Genomic DNA, 19,920 nt, shown 5'->3' with positions numbered 1-19,920 from the left:
TACAGACAGGACTATACTGGAAAGAAAATTTAACCAACAAAAGGGTTAATTAGGGATACAAATTTTCTCAGACTGTTAATAATGGGAATGACACATAGTATGTGCCCATAAGTAATTCTCAGGTATCTTTGATCTTCTGCCCCAAGCGGTTACTGTTGCCTACCATACCCGGGCCTCTGGGACTCTCTCAGAACCAGACATCTGGCTACTTTGTTGTTTTAGACTAATCTCATCCCAGGAGAGCTCAAGAAATGACACCAGGCAAGGAGGGTCCTGGCAAGGGAAAAAACATTACAGTATCAGCAGACTTTTGAGTGGACTACAGCATCAAAATTGTCTTCAAATTTCTATAGGGATCCTGTGGCTTTTCTGCTCTCCAGCTCTGCTTTCTGAATGCACATGATCCTGTTTTAAGGAACTGTTAATCTCTCTGGAGAAGCTAATGAATGATAATCCACGAAAGCACGTGTGACAAAGGCAAACAGAACCAAGAAAACAGCAAGGAATGGGTGGATTTAATGAAGATTTTATTGAAAGGTCAACACACTGCATGATCAAACAGTGTTTTTAAAAGCCTACAAAAAAAAAAACTACTCCAACATCCAAACACTCTATTTTTGACTAATTCATGGGGTTTAGCTGCCAGCAGTGTTATCCCTGAAGTATGACCCTCTGATGACTGCAACAGATTCAGCCAAGTGCTCCGGGCTTAGAAACAGGGCAATTCACAATGCATGGAGCCCACAGGGGTAAGATGGGCTGCAAACATGAAGAAATAAAGGTTTAATTCTAAGGCCAGCTTCTCTTATCACCTAAACAGGCTATCTGGAGTTTGCCACAGATTCCGGTCCACCAGATTCCCATCCTCCTCAAACCACTATAGATTAAATCAGATGTGACACTGGCAGCTGAACAAGAACTGTTACAGAAGGCCCTTTTCCTATATATGGATGTTCCTGCATTGTTCCTGCAGCAGTGCTCCTATACCCTAGGTGTTCCCAATGCACGCTTACTGCCTGCAATTGGTAACAGAAAGAACCAGGACACTTAGACCTGGAAGAAATAAAAATCACATGTATTTTTCTGAGGGCAGTAAGCATACCCATACTAAGAACATTTTCCCAGCCATGTAATTCCAATCAGCATTTTTTTTAAAACCCAGGGGTGGCACATAATAACAGCAGTAAGGAAGAGATAAGTTCTGTGAGGCTGTCCTTTTTGTTTCAAATCAACCACCACGCCTTTTCTTCCCTTCCATTGGCAAGAGCAACTTAAAAAAAATGGATGCTAAATACATTCAGATTCTAATCCTTTTCTACGGGCAGACCTGTGTGATTTAACTTTCCCTCATTTCAGGGTATTTTCAAAGTATTCAAAACAAAGCTTTGGAGAAACCTCTGACTAATCTGCTGTATCACACCAGCTTCCAAAGAAAACAAATCCCTGTCAGAACTGTTAAGAAGTGCTACAGACAGAAGCAGTTTGAAAATCGTGTGCTAAACTTTACTAGGGATCATGCTGTTACAGATCATCCTACTTCCTTTTTCTTCCTATTTCTCACACCACAGCTATCCTCCTTTCTTCCAGCCACAATATTCCACTCTCGGTAGGAGAAACAATACTAAAAGTTACCCCACTGTATTTTAGCAGTTTCCTAATGCACTGTAAAAAGCTAGATCAAGACAAAAAGAACCTGTGCTTCACTAGCTTTAGTTACATCATATCAACAGTAAACATACCCTCCTGAACCGTTCAGCATAGTTCAGAGATTCAGAAAGATGCTATGGAATTTTTTTCTGAGTATGATTCAAACAAATTCTCCTTTGTTTTCTCACCAAGCAGGTATGTTGTTAGAATCAATGTGGGTTATTCCAAATAATTCAATTTTTAAATACCAGCAGCCCCAGGACAACATAAACTGTTTTGTATGCTCTTTGCATACAACACATGCTCAACAAATACTTCTCTTGAAAACTCTGCTATAATAGCAACTTGTTACAGTTTAATTAATGACTTCTGTGACTACTGCAGCTCGTAAGCAGCTATGCACCTTTACGCAACAGAATCAAAAAAGTCATAAAATATTCCACACTAAAAACTCACATTTATTTATTAATACGTCATCTACTGCGGAACAATACAGAGTGCAGTGTAACAAGAAAAGCATTGCAAGGTAGAACAGGTCAAACTAATGTGTTTAAAAAAATAGCACGATTGTTTCAGTGGAGATGGCATTAATACAAGTAACACCAAAAAATTAAGTCAGAAGTAGGCAGAATTTTAATTTTGGTATTTTATGCACTGTACAAGCTTAATTATATACCCTCTGCTGTCACTTGACATAGAATTTGAATGGTGCATTCCACACACTTACCTTTCCCCCTACTCCTTTTAAATCAACGAAAAAGAAATACTCCACATATGAACATGTAAGATGTACTTTACAAAATACACAGAAAATAAGCAGTTAGTCAATAAAGCAAATAAACCCCACACTAATTCTTACATATTAAAGATAGAAATATACATGGGATATAGATATAGGTTCTAACAAGCATTTCTCACCTTGTCTAAAAGAACATTTTTGTATGAGTGTCTTAAATATGACAGTTACAGCTTAGATATACATATTACAGACTTATTTTCAAAGCCATATGCCATCACCAGGACTCCAACAGCAAATAAGCCAACACATCAGAACATAAATACTCTTCTGTTTACTCTAAGTATTGATTTACGTTCTATGGATATCCAAACACTGGTAACTAACACTGCCTTACATTACCTATTATGAAATTACAGCTATTCAGTGAGGTTTTCTAACAGTAAATAAAACTCCCCACAGCCATTCTCCAAAACTTTTAACAGCTGGAAGAAGCAAGCACTGCAACATGAAAGGAATGCCAACACATCCATACAAAGGTAAATCAAATATGAAAACAAACTCCAGAGAAAAAAAAGGTCTTCAAACAAAATCCATGTTAACACTTCTCATAATTTGGAAATGGAATGGAGTAGCTCCCATTTATCTGCCTTTACAGTAGGAGAGGAAAAGCCATTTCAGACATTAATAACAACACCTTGAACAACATCTGAAACTCCTCCAAGAACTTAGTCTATACCCAAAAGAGTTAATGAACAATATTTTAAATGACACACAGTTCAAGCATTGATCTCACCACAGAACCATTAATTCTGCCCAAGAACTAAACTCTAACTAGGACTCCCAATTTTAACATATATATATGGAAAGGCTGTATATACAAGCCTTGTATATAATATATATATATATATATATATATATATACACATACACACACCTTTTATACAACAAGATGCATATTACATTTTTCTTCTTTCCTACTCTAGGGCACCTAACAGTATATCTTCCTATTTCACTGCTGCCTATATGTATGATAAGCAGATCTTCATGATTTAAATATTTTATTTCTTTATGTGTAAACAAACCCAGGAGAAAACATCTATAAGCTACTTTGATTAAATTCTTCCAGGTTTGGAAGCTGCCTTTACCTCCAGTGAAGGCCGGAGGAAATAGGCTTCTGAATGCACATGGAAGAACTCCACATTTCCTCCACAGAGCAAAGCTCTGTTTCTTATCTTGTAATTAAATAGCTCATCAGCTAATAAAATTACTTTATACTCCCTAAATATCTACATAAGGATATAGCGGAGGGAAAGCTTAGTGATGTTTCACAATGAACACACTTCCTAAACAAAGATAAGCATGATTACTGTAACTTCAAGATAATGACATACACTTAAACTCACATTTAATGCTCCATGTTTAGAATAATTTACAGTGCAAACAATACTGATACTTGTCTTCACTCCTCTATTTTAAGTTTACAGGCACAGTTTCATTTATTTGAAACAAAGACTGTATTTTCAAAAGACAGTAATTATCATGAGAATACAGTGGACAAAAATGCAGTACTGTACTTATTTATGTATTTACTTAGCATTTTACATCAACTAAACACTTTAGTGTAAGGATGCCAGCTAGGACCAATTACTGCTTCTGGAATCCATCTGCTACAAATTGTATAGACCAGATTTTCATTTGTGACTCTTACCTACAGTTATCCCGCCCATTGCTTTGATTTGAACAGAAAAATGTCTGATTTATACTAGCATAAAGAAGAATCATGCCCAAGTTCCCAGGTACCCTCGCCAGCAGCACAGGTTTTCTTTTGTTGGTAGCAGCTGGCATGTGCTAATTAGAAGGAAAACAAAAATCAACTATTTCTAGTTTTGTAAAAACATCTAAGAAGAGAGAGAGCTCAGAATAGTCTCAGCCTATTACAATAGGCTCTACAGGAGGAAATAACCTGACAAAATGAAATTTTCCATTGCCTCCCATCACACAGTTTAGAAGGAAGGTGAAACCTGAAAGACAGGTAATCTCCTTAAAATCTGTTATATGGCAGATGTGCATTAGGTTGCAAAAAAATTATTGGAGTAAGAAAAGACACTCCTTCCTCTCACAACCCACAAAACAAACAAAAAACCTACAACTGCTGATAAAGATACAAGGAACACAACTTGCTGGAAGTACTGCTAAATGAGCCATCTACTTCACAAGATACTGATAAGTTAGTATAACAAGTGATTCACTTGACTAAAATAACGTCTTGCAATTTAGAAACACTGACTGCTACTAAGGCAACCTGGGAAATGTAACACTACTGCAGATTTCAACATGGTTTTGTATTAGTAAAGAAGATGACAACATGCTGGAACTGGCTGATGATTTGAAAGAGGAGGGAAATTAAAATCAGTGTGATCACTTACAGACATGACAGGATGCTTACACAATGGGCACAGTGACTTATATTATGCACAAATACCAGACAGGGGAAGAATTAGGAGGATGGTAAGCATAACTATGCTGCTAAGACAGTAAGAAAGACATTTTACACATTCTGAAGACAAAAATGCATGTCTCGATCCTGTTCATAACTTAGAGAGCTCAGCTGTCAGACTCACAAACTACATGGGGACATAAAGCATCATTATGTACTAGGATTTCATATTTACATAAACCAAAGTAAATCAGTAGCGTAGAGGTTACTGTTCTGAATGTATGCACATCTAAAAAGAGACAAAACTGTTACCCATAAAACTGAACTCATTTCAATGTAATACCATAAAGAAAAAGAAAATGCAAACAAATCAACTAAAAGAAATTAAGGTTACAAGGTAGGTATTTTCTTGTTATTTGCAGAAGATGACTACTTTTGAGTTTTATCTACTGGGTGTATCAGGAAGATTCAAAAAACCAAATGTAGCAATACAGGCATTTGTTACTCAAGGGGTCATGACAGCAGACTTGTTATGAAACAGAGATGCCCCAGAATGACTCATTTTCAGAAGGGATTTGAGGACAGCACTTTACAACACTGCATATTTTTCTGTGTATTCCATACTCACAAATAACATCTATTGTTCCGAGTTTCTCAGACCACACATTGCAGGGAATCAAGCCATGCAGGTCATCAGCATGGAAGGTACGAATAGAAAAAACATCCTAGTATCAATAGGTCAGAGATCTTTGTGACTGTGCTTAGAAAAAGAAATCCCTCACGACTGTACAATAGAGGTTGCACTGCTGATGGCTTGTAAGAAAGGCCATTGACTAAATTATTAAAATACACACCTTAGAGAACATAACCTGTATAGAAAGGCTCACTCAATACAGATATTCTAGACCATTTGGATAATGAAAGTACAGCAAGTATTTCTGAAATAACACATATGACATTAATATTACAGAGCAAAATGTTGCAGGATATATTTTCTAAATTGCATGATCACATGCCATTTTAAAACAGAAGCATAAAATACATCCATAGATCAGAACTGAAATTCTATGTCCACTTTAATGTTGTCATTTCTGGAATTACAGGCAACCTATCATAGGTTAAAAATCATAGGACTTTTAAGAAATCACATATATGGAATACATGAAAAGCTTCCCTAAAAACACACTGATTTTGAAACAAAGTACTTTAAGTAGAATGAAACCTGATAGCCACTATTACAGCTGACTTTCTCTAGTTCCAGTTATAAAACCTTCTTACTGGAGAATTAGGGGCTTTTTTTATATTGTCAAAGAAATGAAAATATCACTTGCCAAAAATATGTCTGGACTTGTTATTTGTAGTTGTAACTCAGACAACAAATGAACCTTTTAACAAATACCTCTTCTTCAAGTAGGTGGAAGGATTTAAGAAAACAAAACACCAAAACCTTAAATCTTACCTAGAAGTGACAGGAAAACAGGACTAAACAGACTCCTCCAAATAAAACCACAACTGGAACTTTCCCATAAATGTAATAACCTTCATGATAGTGAAAGCACAAGTATGAAGGGATTAATTTTTGCCAACGGTTGTTTAATACTCTGCTTTTAAATGTAGCACATCACTGGCAAATTTCAACACTTCTATAAGCAAACAGACTGAGCACTGTAAACTCTGCAAACAAGCAAGTGCTGTTATTGGCAGGGATATTAGCAAAACCATTCCAAAGATGCAGGCACAGAGTTCAGACTCTACTGTCAAGCAGATTTCTTTTGCTCATTAATACCACTGCAATGCATACATGCACACATGCACACATGCAAAATCAAGCAAAATGTAAAAGTCTGTTGAATAAACAGACACATGAATATCCATTTCCACTGACAGGATAATAGTCTGGGTCACTAAAAACCTTAGGTCTACATATGCTTTTCCACTCTTGTTTCCCTTCAACATCTTTCTGGTTTACATGAAATATCAACAAATGAGGACAGAGACACCATTCACTGCATGAAGATGCGCTTTGATTAACTCATTAAGGACTGAAGATCATTCAGGTTTAATAAACTACATTTCTATAGGAATACTGTTATTAACTAAGGAAAGTATTGCCTGTATGCTATGACAGAGACTGACAGAGATGAGAAAATAGGATTTTTTCTAAAAGTTCTCATAATTACCAAAAGAGTTTATTTTAATCTAAAAAAGGTGGAAATAAAGCCACAAGACAGCAATTACAATGATTCTGAACTTCAGTATCCAGATGAAAGGCTGTAAACTCCCCATTGATAATGTAAAAACCTCAGTGAATGTTTCATGCCTCACTATTATGTCTGAGAAATAACTTTTCAGACTCCATTATGTCCGCCATGAACTTGATCTTTCACCTCTAGTGAAAATCCTCTTATAACTATAATTCTAAAGTTAATAATGAGAGATTTCATTTGCTTTCCAAGCACAGATAAAACCTTTTTGAAATACACTCTCACTGCCATGACCTTGGTCTATGACTTAAGAGTTCACCACGTGTAATAATTTACTTTGCCCCATGGGGCTCATTGAGATTTCCTTTCAAGAGGTTTTGGATATGCAGTCAGAGCTGAAATACTCACACAGTATGCATCAAAGTATACATCCCCATATACATTACAGACATTTTGCAATAATATCAACAAACAAAATTAATATGGGTCATTACAAAATATAATAACAAAAAAGTCTAGCTAAACAAAGTCATCCACACACTAGAAATTCAGTGTTTTGGGAGTCTTGCTCTAATAATCCACAATACCTGCTAGAACAGGAAGGTTCAAAATTTCATATGTAAATTGGCAAAGTAATTTGGAGAAATACACTGTTGCTCTGGACTTACCAGCTCAAACATAATGAAGTCCAAACACAGTAATAGTCTTTTTAGTTTATGTGCCACATCATTACCAGAATTACTGCATTAGACTACCTGCTAGTCTATGGCTGCTGACTTCTTAGCTGATCAGCAGTGTCTTAGCTTCTTTGTTTGCTCATGTATTTCTTACTAAACATTCCTTTATTGTTAAAAATAAACAGATGAAGTCTGAACTCCTATATCCACCCCAGTATATGGGAAGTTTTTTGTTCTCCTGAATCTTGGGGAAAACTGCTTCAGAAACATTTACCCTAAATTCAAGCACTGGCTTGTAGCTATAGCCAAAAAGTACATAGCTACTGCCTCACAATGTTCAGTGCACACTAATGAAAGATAACATACAGCTAAGCCCAACTGTGTCACCTACCAGTTCCCACTCTGTCACTGCTTCACACTGTCTCACCTAATGGCGAGGCTGTTGGAGCTAACTCCCTGGGGATGCATACAAGCGCCTGAGGCAGGGCAGGATCCACAGGCAGAGAGCACAGACCTTGAGAGGTCAGGCTGAGGGTGGTGAGGGGACCCGAAATGCCACAGAAGCAAACAGTCTGGAAACACAGCTTGCAGTGGGGATGTATATGATGAGGTACTCAATGGATTGGTAAAGATGGTATTTAAAGGTAAAACTTCTGCCCCATCACACAGATGAATAATCAGGGGCTATTGTGCTTTCAGGGCACCTACAGTAAAGTGAACATCTTAATACCACTTTCCCAGTCTCCTGCCCCTCAAAGTTTCCCAAACACTACCATCTTCTCATAGAGACTTTCTATGTGAGTACAAGAGTTTAAGCCTCTGCTACAGCTACTCTGACTACTACTGTTTCCCCTCCATCCTTGTTAGTTTAGAAGTGGCAGCAGTAGTAATGGACTGCAGACAGAAAAAGCCACATGCACAAGGGAACACCTGCAAATACCCTCACTGAGCAGGAAAGCACCCAGCTGTAGGGACTGCATGTTTGAAAAAGGATTCCCAGGAGGCATGTGGCTTTTTTTCAACACATCCAGAAACAGTTTACCAGCAGCTTGCTGTTTTCAGACTCTGTGATAGCCCAGTATTTCCAGAAACTGGAGCCTAAATAATGCTTCGAAATCAGAGAAAATCTGCTGCTCTACTGATCTCCACACTTTTTGCCAAATGCTCTAAAAAATGAACAAAAAGTTTAACAGAAAAATATAAACTGCAAACAATTCTGAAATATCCCATCTGCCCATATAAGTTCTACAAAAACATTTTAAATAAACTTAGGCTTGTTTATTTTTTTATAAATAAAGGAATTTAGAAATTTCTTCTGTCTCGTCACTCAGATAAGGCTTTCCTCATTGAATACAAGACACTTTTTCTTAGCATATACTGAATATAATCATTTGACAACTTAGAAGACAAAACCTTCACAATCTTCTTTCATAATCATAATGATGAAAAAAGGATAATAAAATCAATTTAATTTCCTTGAAAAAGAATGAAATTTAAAGATAATCATTATTCTAACAGAAAATCCCGCTTCATGTTTTACAGATATGATTTCCACAAATCAGGACTTAACACTGCACACCCAAAAAGAGATCTAAAGAAAATATATTATAGAAATATTGAATTTGCAAGCCTTATTGCTTTCTTTCCCAGACATTAATATTAGCCACTAATCAAATATATTCACACCAGGTAAGAAAATGCTTGGATAGAAACAAAATGTAAATTGTCTGAAGCTTGGATTTTAACACACAAAAGGCGAATTTAAGAAAGGAGAAACAACGTAGCATGATCTCTTTATAAGCCAGTGTTTAGAACTTGAACATTTCAAGAACAGTAATGCTATTCCTTGACTAAATCCACTAAAGATATTCCTAAAGGGCACTCTGTCTTCTCAATAGACACATTTAATTTGGATTTTTCTACAGTCAATGCCAGTAAATGGTACTTTTTCAGGGTTCAAAATTTCAGGAATGCTTTGCACAAATGTTCTTCATTAAAAAAAAAATATTGATTTTTTTTTTTTTTTTTTTTTTTTTTTACAATCAATACTGTTGTCTATTAGCTTTTGCTGGTTTTACAAATACATGTTTTCATGCCCAGTCACAACACTGGGGCCACCAACAGCCATGTTAAACCATTTGCAGTAGTACCCCTCTGTGCAAGAAGATCCAGGTTGACAGAAACAGGTGAACACATGAACAGAAGGAACCATCTTTCTTGTTCATGGCAAAAAAATAAACCATCTACAAACAACAGACAAAGCTGGATAGTTTCTGTTCTGTTCTATCAGCGACTTAACACAAATAGTAATATGTAGTGATCAAATACTCACTATTAAAATTAATATTTTTGCTCTGAAAGCCAGGTGAGGGACAGCAGAATCAGAACGTTACATGTTGCTAGGTTTCAGTGCCAGCAAACTGCACTGCTCTACTAAAAGAAAGCCATTAGAAAATGACCATAACACAGTGAATGCTGGCATTGCCCAGGCATTCAGTGGAACTAAGACAGCATAAAACACTCCACTGCAAACAAACCACTTACAACTTTTTGAAACTGTTACCTTCAAAATAGTATTTCGAATCTTCACTGTTCTCCAAGAACAGTTACCAAGTGGGTAACACTTCCTTCACTAGTAAAGTAGATGTAATCTTTCTTTCAAAAAGCCATAAAGATCAAGCAGCAGAGAGTACAGAAGCTGAATTTTAGAGGGGCAGTAGATCCTCCACTCTGCAAATATTTTAACAGAAGTATTACTGATTTGTTCAGTTATAAATGCTTGCTTTGCATAGGCAATGCATTTTTGTACAGTACTTCCTGCTCTTGCACACTGCAACTTTACACTGAATAAACCTGCAGACCAAGACAAATACAAAACCATCTTGCTTTAAAAGGCCATTTTTGTCAAGCATGAGAGCAAGACTTCTTCTGCCCTGACTTCTTTATGCCACAAACAGCTTTCAGGGTCACTGAATATCCCACAGCAGACAAAAAACTGATCTCCCCAGCCCAAGCGCTGTAGAACAGCAACAGTAAAGCCTCTGAAAACATTCTGGTTACAATATCGGATCTAGGACAGCTGGGCAAACACACCTGTAAAGACATAAGGCTATGATGATTTCAGGTAGTTTTCAGCCACAGCCCAAGCAGCTTAGCATAATTTAAACAGGCAATTTCATAACTTTCTAAATTATGGCACAGCTGCTACAAGAATCCCAGATTTAGGGATGATGAACATGCATAAGGCTGCAAATTCTGTGTCATACATCTTAGAGTGCATAAAGTTGTGCAGTTCAGAGATTTAATATATTTTTTGCGCTTCCCTAATCCCAAGAATGCAAAAGGGTCTTTTTCCACTGGACACCTTATAAGCCATGTAGAGGCACTGGCAGCCAGGGAAAAAATATTTTATCACAAGTCTAACTCAACCACTGACAACTTAGGTTCATAAATCAGCTGCTTTTCAAAGGTGCTGGGAGAATTTGAAACCTCATATAAACTAAGGAGTTTGGAGGTAAAGTGCTTGAAAATGAGGATTTCAGAAGCCTCACTGTTAGCCTGAACTTGCTTACACTCAAAGAAGAGCAGAGCTGACTGCTTGTGAAAATCCTGTGAATTCTGAACTGTTCAGGTAGTGGATCTGTATTAGAAATACTGGTGATAAGAACAGTGATAGAGGGGGAAAAAAACAAACCAACAGAAGAAACCACAGTTGCTTTGGGTTATACAAGACTTGAGAAGACGATGAGGAACTCTAGAGATATCTAATGGAGCTGCATGACTGGGACACACTGTAGTTATGAAATTCATATTGTAAGTAATAATTTGGGCTACTCCTATGCATTGATGGACATAAAATGCACTCACCACTCAGGGGAGGAAAAACCCCTAAGTATCAACAAATAGTTCAATAAAAACCATCTGCTCAAAGCACAGTAATGATAAAAGAAAAGTAAACTCTTAGGATACATAAAAAATTAGACTGTAATACTAGAATAGAGTGAATTTAATAGCACAGCAGCTCCTATGTCCATACAAGGCTTACACTTACACAGTTAATTCTTTATATTTGTACATGTGAAATACAGACATCTTCCCTAAATTTGTCCTCTGACACCCACATACATTTCGTAGAGACTTCAGTGTATATCTAATGGTAGAATTAGTTACATTTTCATTTAGAACTATTTGATCTGTGTGGACAGACAAAGTTTATTACTTGAGAAACAAAACAAAACAAAAAGAGAAGAAAACCCACCACATTTTCATGATAGGCTTTTTCTTTTTACAGTACCAAATTTAAAAACAATAGAATGAAATTACCCTTTCATAAACAAAACCTAAAACTATGAATATTTTGAGTGCAATTTAGAAATCACATTTTACACAATATCACTGTAAATTCTGACATATTTAGAGAAAAACAATTTTACAGAAGATAACTAAACATCATGACACACAGATTCCTTGAAAATCTTACATGATTTTGTTTCATAATGTTCGTTACCTTCCAAAGGTAAATACCCCTGGTACACTGGTGAATCAGTGTACGAATCACGAACCATTAGAGCTTGTAATTCTTTTTATTCATTTTATTTTGTTTTGTTTTTAAAGGTTAATGTACATGTATACACAGTTCAAAGAACTTTAGTTTTAGAGAAATCAATATCTTTCTTGTGACTTTACAGTCATGTTAGGGTTCACATTTTTGTTTTTATTTAAAAAAACTCCACTGCTCACAAACAGAAGGATTTCCCAGTGCTTATTTCTCAGTAAATACTCATATATTCTTTATATTAAAATATTAGTTAAAACTACTGCATACAATTTGTTGGCAAAATGTTACTGATCTCCCTGTGGACCTTACAAAATCAGTTTTATGTTCCACATCTGCTTCAGAAAGCAAACCTAAAAATCAATACTAGAACTCCTTTGTATCTTATTTTGTAAATACTCCCCTAGCTTTCCTCATTATGATCTATTTTCTATTATCTTTTCTTGCATAAGCAACACCTTGTTATACAAAAGGCATAGCAGATCCACATGAAAGTGGCAAAAAAATAAAACAGCACATTGATTAAGCGGTTTTGTACAACTGACAGCTTAACTGAACAAAAAGCCACCCTCAATGGTTTTGTCGTGCATGATAGCAAAATAGCCAAAGTATTCTTCAATAAAATGAACTGTCTGCCATGATTTATCTGTACAATTCCATCACAGCTCTTGCCTGTTATGTTACACTTTTCAAAATATGTCATTAAGCTTCCATAAAAGTCATCGCAAATTGTTTTTGCTCCCAAACTGATAATAAGCTTACAGATCTAATTTTCAACCTCTTCTCTTCATTACTTTGATTCTTAAGTAGAATATGACATTCGCGGTCTGAATACTTTGTAGTAATATCTGGCGTCTCTACAGCATTTCTGTCTGAGATCTCTAAGCTTTTAATCGGTTTGTCTTTAGAGAACCTTGAAATGCTGACATATTTATTTCTCTCTCTCTTGCAGAAATGTATAATTTCAATGAAAAACTACGAGACTTTTTGAGAAAAAAAAAAATAAAGACATAAAAACCTTCCGTGCTCTCAGACATTGCAATGTCATTAAAATCCTGACCATTCACACTCAACAAGAGCAAAGAACAGAAGTGAGGCCTCCTGGTTTTGATTCCAAGTTTTTTTAACTACATGGACTGTCATCTTCATGAATCAAGAGACTTTGTAAATGCTACTGATGACAGAAATAACTGCTTAATTGAAAAAGTATCGTCAAAATAGATTCTGATTTCTCATGGCGATTCCTCCTTATTTTTTTGCCAGTGTACATACGAACACTTTTTTTGTTCACATAGGGCTTCATATGCTTCTAATTAAATTCACTACTTGAAACTGGCTTTGTTAATGAGCTAAATGTGTTTGTGACAAAAGCTAGGAATAAGCTATTTTAGAAAGTTGTTTGCAGGGTTAATGAAAGTAACATCATATAGGAAGAGATCACAAGAACAATGATGGAAAACTAGGATGAAGAGGGAGAAACAGAAAGAAGAAGCAAGAGTTGAAAGACAGGCGAGAAAACAAAGCACACATACATAGACCATGGAGAGGAAGAAATCATCTTCCTGTACAAGATTTTCAGAGAGCACAGAGAAGCTTTTCTCCCCACTGCTTATATCTCTCATTTGCCAAAACCCCTCTGGACAGAATAACAGTAGCTCCTAGCTTGTCTGAACCTTTGGAAAGGAGTTTTAATTTTTACTGTACCTTCTTCCAACAACTACAGGTAAATATTTTACAGTGCTGCTTATCAGGCTATTTTGAAACATGGTACCTATATCACTACTGGTACACAAGTTATACTGAGGCAGTACAGAAATACTGTCTTGAACAGCTAAACACCTCTGCTGCTACCACTGCCATTAATGGCAATATGTAAGGAAATGAGATTTGAAAAGTCTGTCTCAAGTCTCATGTAAAAAGCAGGACTGGCAGTGAGCTGGTCAATCCATTATTCTCCTTGCAGCTAGAATCTTTTGTTCTTCCACTCTGCTACTACCAACACCATTCTGCTCCACAGACTGCGGCAAAAAAAAAAAACAAAACCAAAAACCAAAACCAATTCACCCATAAAAATCTCCTACTGGTTTTCAGTACTATTATTTCTTTGGCTAGTTTTTCATTTCTTTCTTATAAAGCTGCAGAGATTGCCACCCTCCCATAATTCCTATGACGTGTGAAGAAGGCTCTTTCCAGTCCCCTACAACAAGCCACCAATCATCAGAGCTAAGCGAAGATGTAAGTTTTCCCCCTCAAACACCGAAAGACTTGGAAGCCTTTTGGCTTCCAAGTATAATGCTTCTCCCCAATCTAATGCAGGGGATACAGCAAGAAAAAGCCGCTACCTGGCTTGATTAACTTCCCTTATTAATGGAAGGCTACTGCTGAAGGATTTTGATAAAGACTGATTTCCTCTGCATTGTCCCAAACTTCAAAACCAGCCTCCACCTGGCTCATCCACCAGGCATACTGTAAAGTAGTACCAATGGCTAACCTGGTGGCGTTTGGAAGGCACACCTAACAGATGCCAAGACTAGAAATTTGAAAGTGATATAGATCACAGGGTTGGTGATCAAACAATGTATAGGAAGAAGGAAGACAGATGTTTGCTTTGGACAATTTTACATTTCAACTCTTGAGTAACTGTTCAGCTGCTGTGCTCTTACAAATCAAGAGGACTTCAAAACTTAGATACACTTTTTTCATATACCACACATTCAAACCATCAGAAAAACAAACACTGCTAAATTGTACAGTTGCTATTAAACACTGACAGTTTAATAATAAGTATTTTTATCTTACCTGTGTTTGCACTTACAACTCCAGAACACTAACTTTTAAAATGACAAACACAGTTGAATCAGAATTCTTGTATCAGCTTTGATGACCACACCTTCATTAGCCAACAAAAGCAGAGCATTTTATTTTGTGCCTTCAGGCATCTATCAGTTAACATCTACAGATACTTGTAAGATTAAAAAAATGTATTCCTTTTGTTATCTCACAAACAAATTTTCCAACTGATATGCAGCAAAAATCTCCCATCCAAATAGCTTCTAGTAATGTAGACTCTCTAAGTATTTGACTAAATACTTAATCACCCTGTCCCAAAACAATAAAATATAGCTCTTACATAAAGTTTTTCAGCAGTAATCTTTAAACTCTTCACAAAGTTGCCCTGATCCGTTACTGCTAACCCCAGAGACAAAATATCCCACTGTTTTACCCAACAGGTTAATGACAGAGCTAAAAATAGAATCCTTGTTTCCTCAGCCCAGGTGAATACTACTTCTACCATGCCTGACACTTCTTTGAAAATAACCTAGGTCCAACCTGACATTTAACAGTCACTTCTACTTGGAGAAAGAAAACCTAAAACCCTCTATACCATCATAACACAGCCAACTACCACGGCTCTCATGTGCTGTGCTTCAAGAAATCCAAAGAGGTCTTCAGAGCACTTACTGAGGGTATGCCTGTGCTCTAGAGCAGCAGGACACTTCTCAGACTAATTAGTTCATGTGGAGCTTCCTCACTATATTGCTTCTGAGCAAGCTCATTTATCTTCATAGTACATTACGCAGCATAGATACACCCTCAGACAAATCAATTTCTCTACATAAGGAATACATGCTTGATGAGGCAAATGCCATTTAAGAGACATTATTATGAACAAATGCTCTCACAGTACAATCACTTGTATTTCCAGTTGACTCCCAGGTTTAAATTCTTTGTAGATCAGAATGGATTTAAATAAAAATGCGGAAAAGTGATTTGTCCTGCTCATGTCAGAAAGAAAAAATTTATCAGTAATGGCTAGGTGAAATTTGATGAGGACAGATGCGAGGGGGTCTTCTTCCCTAGCCTGAGGGATATGATTTGCCATACTTCAGAAGAAAAATTAACAATAGTCTGAACGACAGAGAAGCATCAAATTCCAAAAGTATGTTTGCACTGGAAGCTTGCTCAAGTTTGGCAATAAATTTGCCACACACTGAGCATGTTTAAAGGCTGTTTGTCTTGCATATCTTCCTAGAGCTTGACTGAGGACTCTCAATTCTCAAGACCCAATTCTCAATTCACTCTGTCTCTGCTCACCGCAACTATCTTTAAAAATCACTAACAAGGTATGCATTTTTACATTCCTCCAACACCAGTTTGGTACAGAAGAATCAGAGGTTCAAACTCAGGGTTTTATGCAATTACTTACACAAGCCTCATATGACAGAAAGTTTCTGGTTTTCATCTGATATAAAATACACACACCCTCACCACCCCAGAAGAAAACTACCATAAAAAAATAAAAAAAAAGTGAACTCTAATGGTCAAGAAATTATAGTATTTCTCTCCCTCCTGCACACAAATGCTGTATGATATTGCCTTCAACTAACCAATCACACTGTATTTTTTTCCAGATGATCTTTTCCTTGTTCTAAGGATAGGACAGACAGTGCTAACACTGAGTGAGCACTCATTCAGTAAGTACTCCATTTCATCCTCATTGTTCACTGTGTGGCATCTCTGCATAATTTACAGCACCTACATCTAAAATTGTAACCAGAAAACATCTCATTTTTCTGTTGATTACTATTATGCACCTGAATTGTTCCTTTATACTAAATACTCCACAGCACCTCCATCAGACAATTTTATGACTCTTGTTTTCAGGTAGCAAACCAGGAGAGAGCAATGTGCATCAGGATTGCCTGTAATTAGAGATGCTTCAGTTGAGATGCTTTGGGTCCTCTTCAGAGGATAGAGCAATTAAACAGCACTTTGTCAGTACAAAGTACAACTTCAATCTATTTCAGTGCTATCATGTGTTTTCAAAGCTGACAGTAATCGGTCCCAAGAGTCTGAACTCATAAAATGAGAAGTACACAACTAATGGCCATATTTAAAAAATGTAGTTGAAGTGTCTCACCCAACCTCACACAGGAGCAATATGGCTGAATTCAGATTTGGCTCTAACCCTCCAGAACAGCATCTAAACAGACCTAGCTTTAAAACCAATCTCTTTTAGTGTTATTCTCTCCCTTCCTCACCTACCAGGTCTCATCCACCTTCAGCAGTTCTGAGAAAGCAGGTGGAAAGGAAACAACCTCATTGATTAGGATCTTTTAATACTAAACACCATTCAAGCAATCACTGCAAAGGCAGGTCTTCACCACAAAGCTGTTGGTCTACAAGGTAACCAGTACACAGCATACAAACATTACAGGATTGGGAACTACAGTGCAGCAATAAACAGAAATCTCCTAACACCAATTTCTATCAGAATGTTTTCTATCACCTCAGGAACCTCACTTGCTTTCAGTTTGGCCAATGCCAGCAGACAACATATCACTACTTCCCTTTTACATCAGCACAATACCCAAGCCTTAATTATAGAATTTTTACAAAGCACAATAGTATCACATTGCAGTCAGTGTTTTGGACAAGCTCCTCATAAACAAATATTTGTTTGAACTTCTGTTAAAAAAAGAAAAAAACACATTCAAAAGCAAAATGAAAACTCACCTCATTTCCACCAACAGCTTTGGTTAAAATTACTGCAGAAGACACAGGAGGAGGCATGCAGCCGACTGTCTGCAAGCTGAAAACAACAAAAACAGCTGTTACATTCCTCACACAATGCAAACACTAGACAATCTCAAACCTTAAAATATGAAGTAGCCAAGTAGAAAAAAATTATCTTATCACCTGTGCAACACAATTTGAGTTACAGTTACAGCCCTGCACCAGCTGGCAGGATTTCTGTGCCGTCTCTTACCAACCACCACAGTGAAGAGTCATGTCACCATTTAAAAACACAAACACGTAACTTGTCTGTGACTCCATTTCCCCTGTCTGCAGTACTGTATCTACCATTCCCAAAGATATCTATACATCTGTCACAAAGATAACTGCACCAAGTGTCATGGTGTAATAAGTTTGTAGTGTGTTTTGAGATACCTGCAACTATTTGGGAAAAAAAAAAAAGGATGTAAGTTCCTATTTTCTTGCAAAGGCAAAAAAATAATGCAGTTCAGCTTTTTATTTCCTGAACATTATAAAGCCATCAAATGTTTAATTTTGATGCATGTTTTCACTCCCTAGTAAAATCACTTGACTTCAATTAATCAAAACATCAAAAGCCTTCTTCTGCATTTTAGAAGCCTAAAATACAAACTATTATTATCTGTCATTTCTTCCATTGTTTGTGCAGCAAAACTATTGATGTATATAGTAAATGCTGTTGCAAAGTAAGAAAAAACAGTGGTGAGCTTTCCTTTGTCTTCAAAGACAGTCTGATAAAACTGGCTTTACAAGAATTAGATGTATCAAATGTGTACTTAGAAACAAGAACATAATACAGTATATTACAATTAAATTTAGGGCTGAGTAATATAGAGTTTGTGAGAGAAAGTGTTTTGACTTAGAAGGAACAGTAAGGCATGGAATAAAACCGTCTAGAACACCCCAAAAAGCATGGAATCTGTGTTTTCAAGTACTGGAGTTTAAGACAATATTCTAGTTCAGGACAGTCAATCACTAGTGGTGAACTCCTTTGCACTTGTAACTGTGTTAGTCCATCCCCAAGAAATGCAGTGTCAAAAGGGTGTAGCAAACAGAAGTGCTAAATCATAGAATCATAGAATCAACCAGGCTTGAACAATGGGGAGCACATTACAATGCAATTGATACGCTGCAAAAATACAAAAAGCTTGAACAGAAGAAACAGGTAAATGACAATGACGGTATTCAGTTTGTCAGCTACAGACACTGTGGAAAAGGAAAGAGGCAACCGATGCAAGCAATATATAAATCTAATCACAACATGCTAAGCACCACCTTGGAATTACATAGTACCTTTAGCTTATAATGAATAACCTATGGAAGCAGAGAGTTGTCAGCACTTAGCAGGATAAGGTTATCTTGAAAAGAAATACAGGAAAAAGAAATGGTGTGAAAAAGTTTACAAATATATATGAAAATATACAGTAGATAAACACATGATGAGTTTGATGTCCACCCCTTAAATCGGCTGTGACTGCGTGGTCTCTTGGCAGGCAGCTCCTAGAACTTCTCACCTGAACTAATAAGGGGTGGATTAAGTTCAAAGTTATCCAGAGAGGTATGAAATGTGTGCAAGGGCATTCATCTCAGGTGACAGGGATTTTCCACACTATAAGGGAAAGATTTAATAATACAATCTCTGTGAACCCTCACAACTTTAAAATAATACATTTGGAATTAAAAAAAAAACCACAACTTAAAATCACTATCAAACTACAGTTTTTAGTATTCTTCATATGAAAACATTAATCTACAAAAAACTTGGTACACATTAAATGGAAATACTTTTAATCAGGTGTATCAGAACATGCACCTGTGAACTTTTTTCTTGCTTTGTATCAACTACACACAATTCTACCAGTATGGAAACAAATTCCTTGAATAGCCAACAGATTACTACAGATAACAAAATTGAAACATTTCAGTGGTTCAGGCATGGTATAAGCATTAATATCAGGGGTCCAAACACTTTTTGAAGAGCAATAAATTATACCTGTTCTGCTGAAACATTACAGACAACTGAGTAGTAGGGTCCACAGTCCTATATTTTAGGTATGGAATTACCAAACCCATGTCTTACACCAGCTCTTTGCATCTTGTGCCTT

At 36.6% G+C, this 19,920-nt stretch overlaps 1 protein-coding gene across 18 annotated transcripts in view; it reads right to left on the bottom strand.

The window, feature by feature from the left end:
* The window catches only part of SLC10A7 (solute carrier family 10 member 7), a 164,636-nt gene that overhangs the window by 112,175 nt on the left and 32,541 nt on the right, over positions 1–19,920 (bottom strand). For 17 of the 18 annotated variants that reach the window (XR_009961608.1, XR_009961607.1, XR_009961611.1 and 14 more), the window contains one exon: positions 17,777–17,852. Coding sequence is in view for 12 of the 18 variants with exons in the window: in XM_062602823.1 (XP_062458807.1) it covers positions 17,777–17,852 (76 nt within the window). In the remaining 6 variants the exon portion in view is untranslated. Of the gene's footprint in view, positions 1–4,150; positions 4,235–17,776; positions 17,853–19,920 lie in introns of those variants that run through there. The other variant, XM_062602829.1, reaches the window with a different exon arrangement.

This window comes from Pezoporus occidentalis, unplaced genomic scaffold, assembly GCF_034315485.1.
Source record: "Pezoporus occidentalis ecotype Australia unplaced genomic scaffold, CSIRO_AGI_Poc_V1 ctg79, whole genome shotgun sequence".
In the NCBI taxonomy this organism is placed as follows: Eukaryota; Metazoa; Chordata; class Aves; order Psittaciformes; family Psittacidae; genus Pezoporus; species Pezoporus occidentalis.
This window is presented reverse-complemented; position numbering and strand designations above follow the sequence as displayed.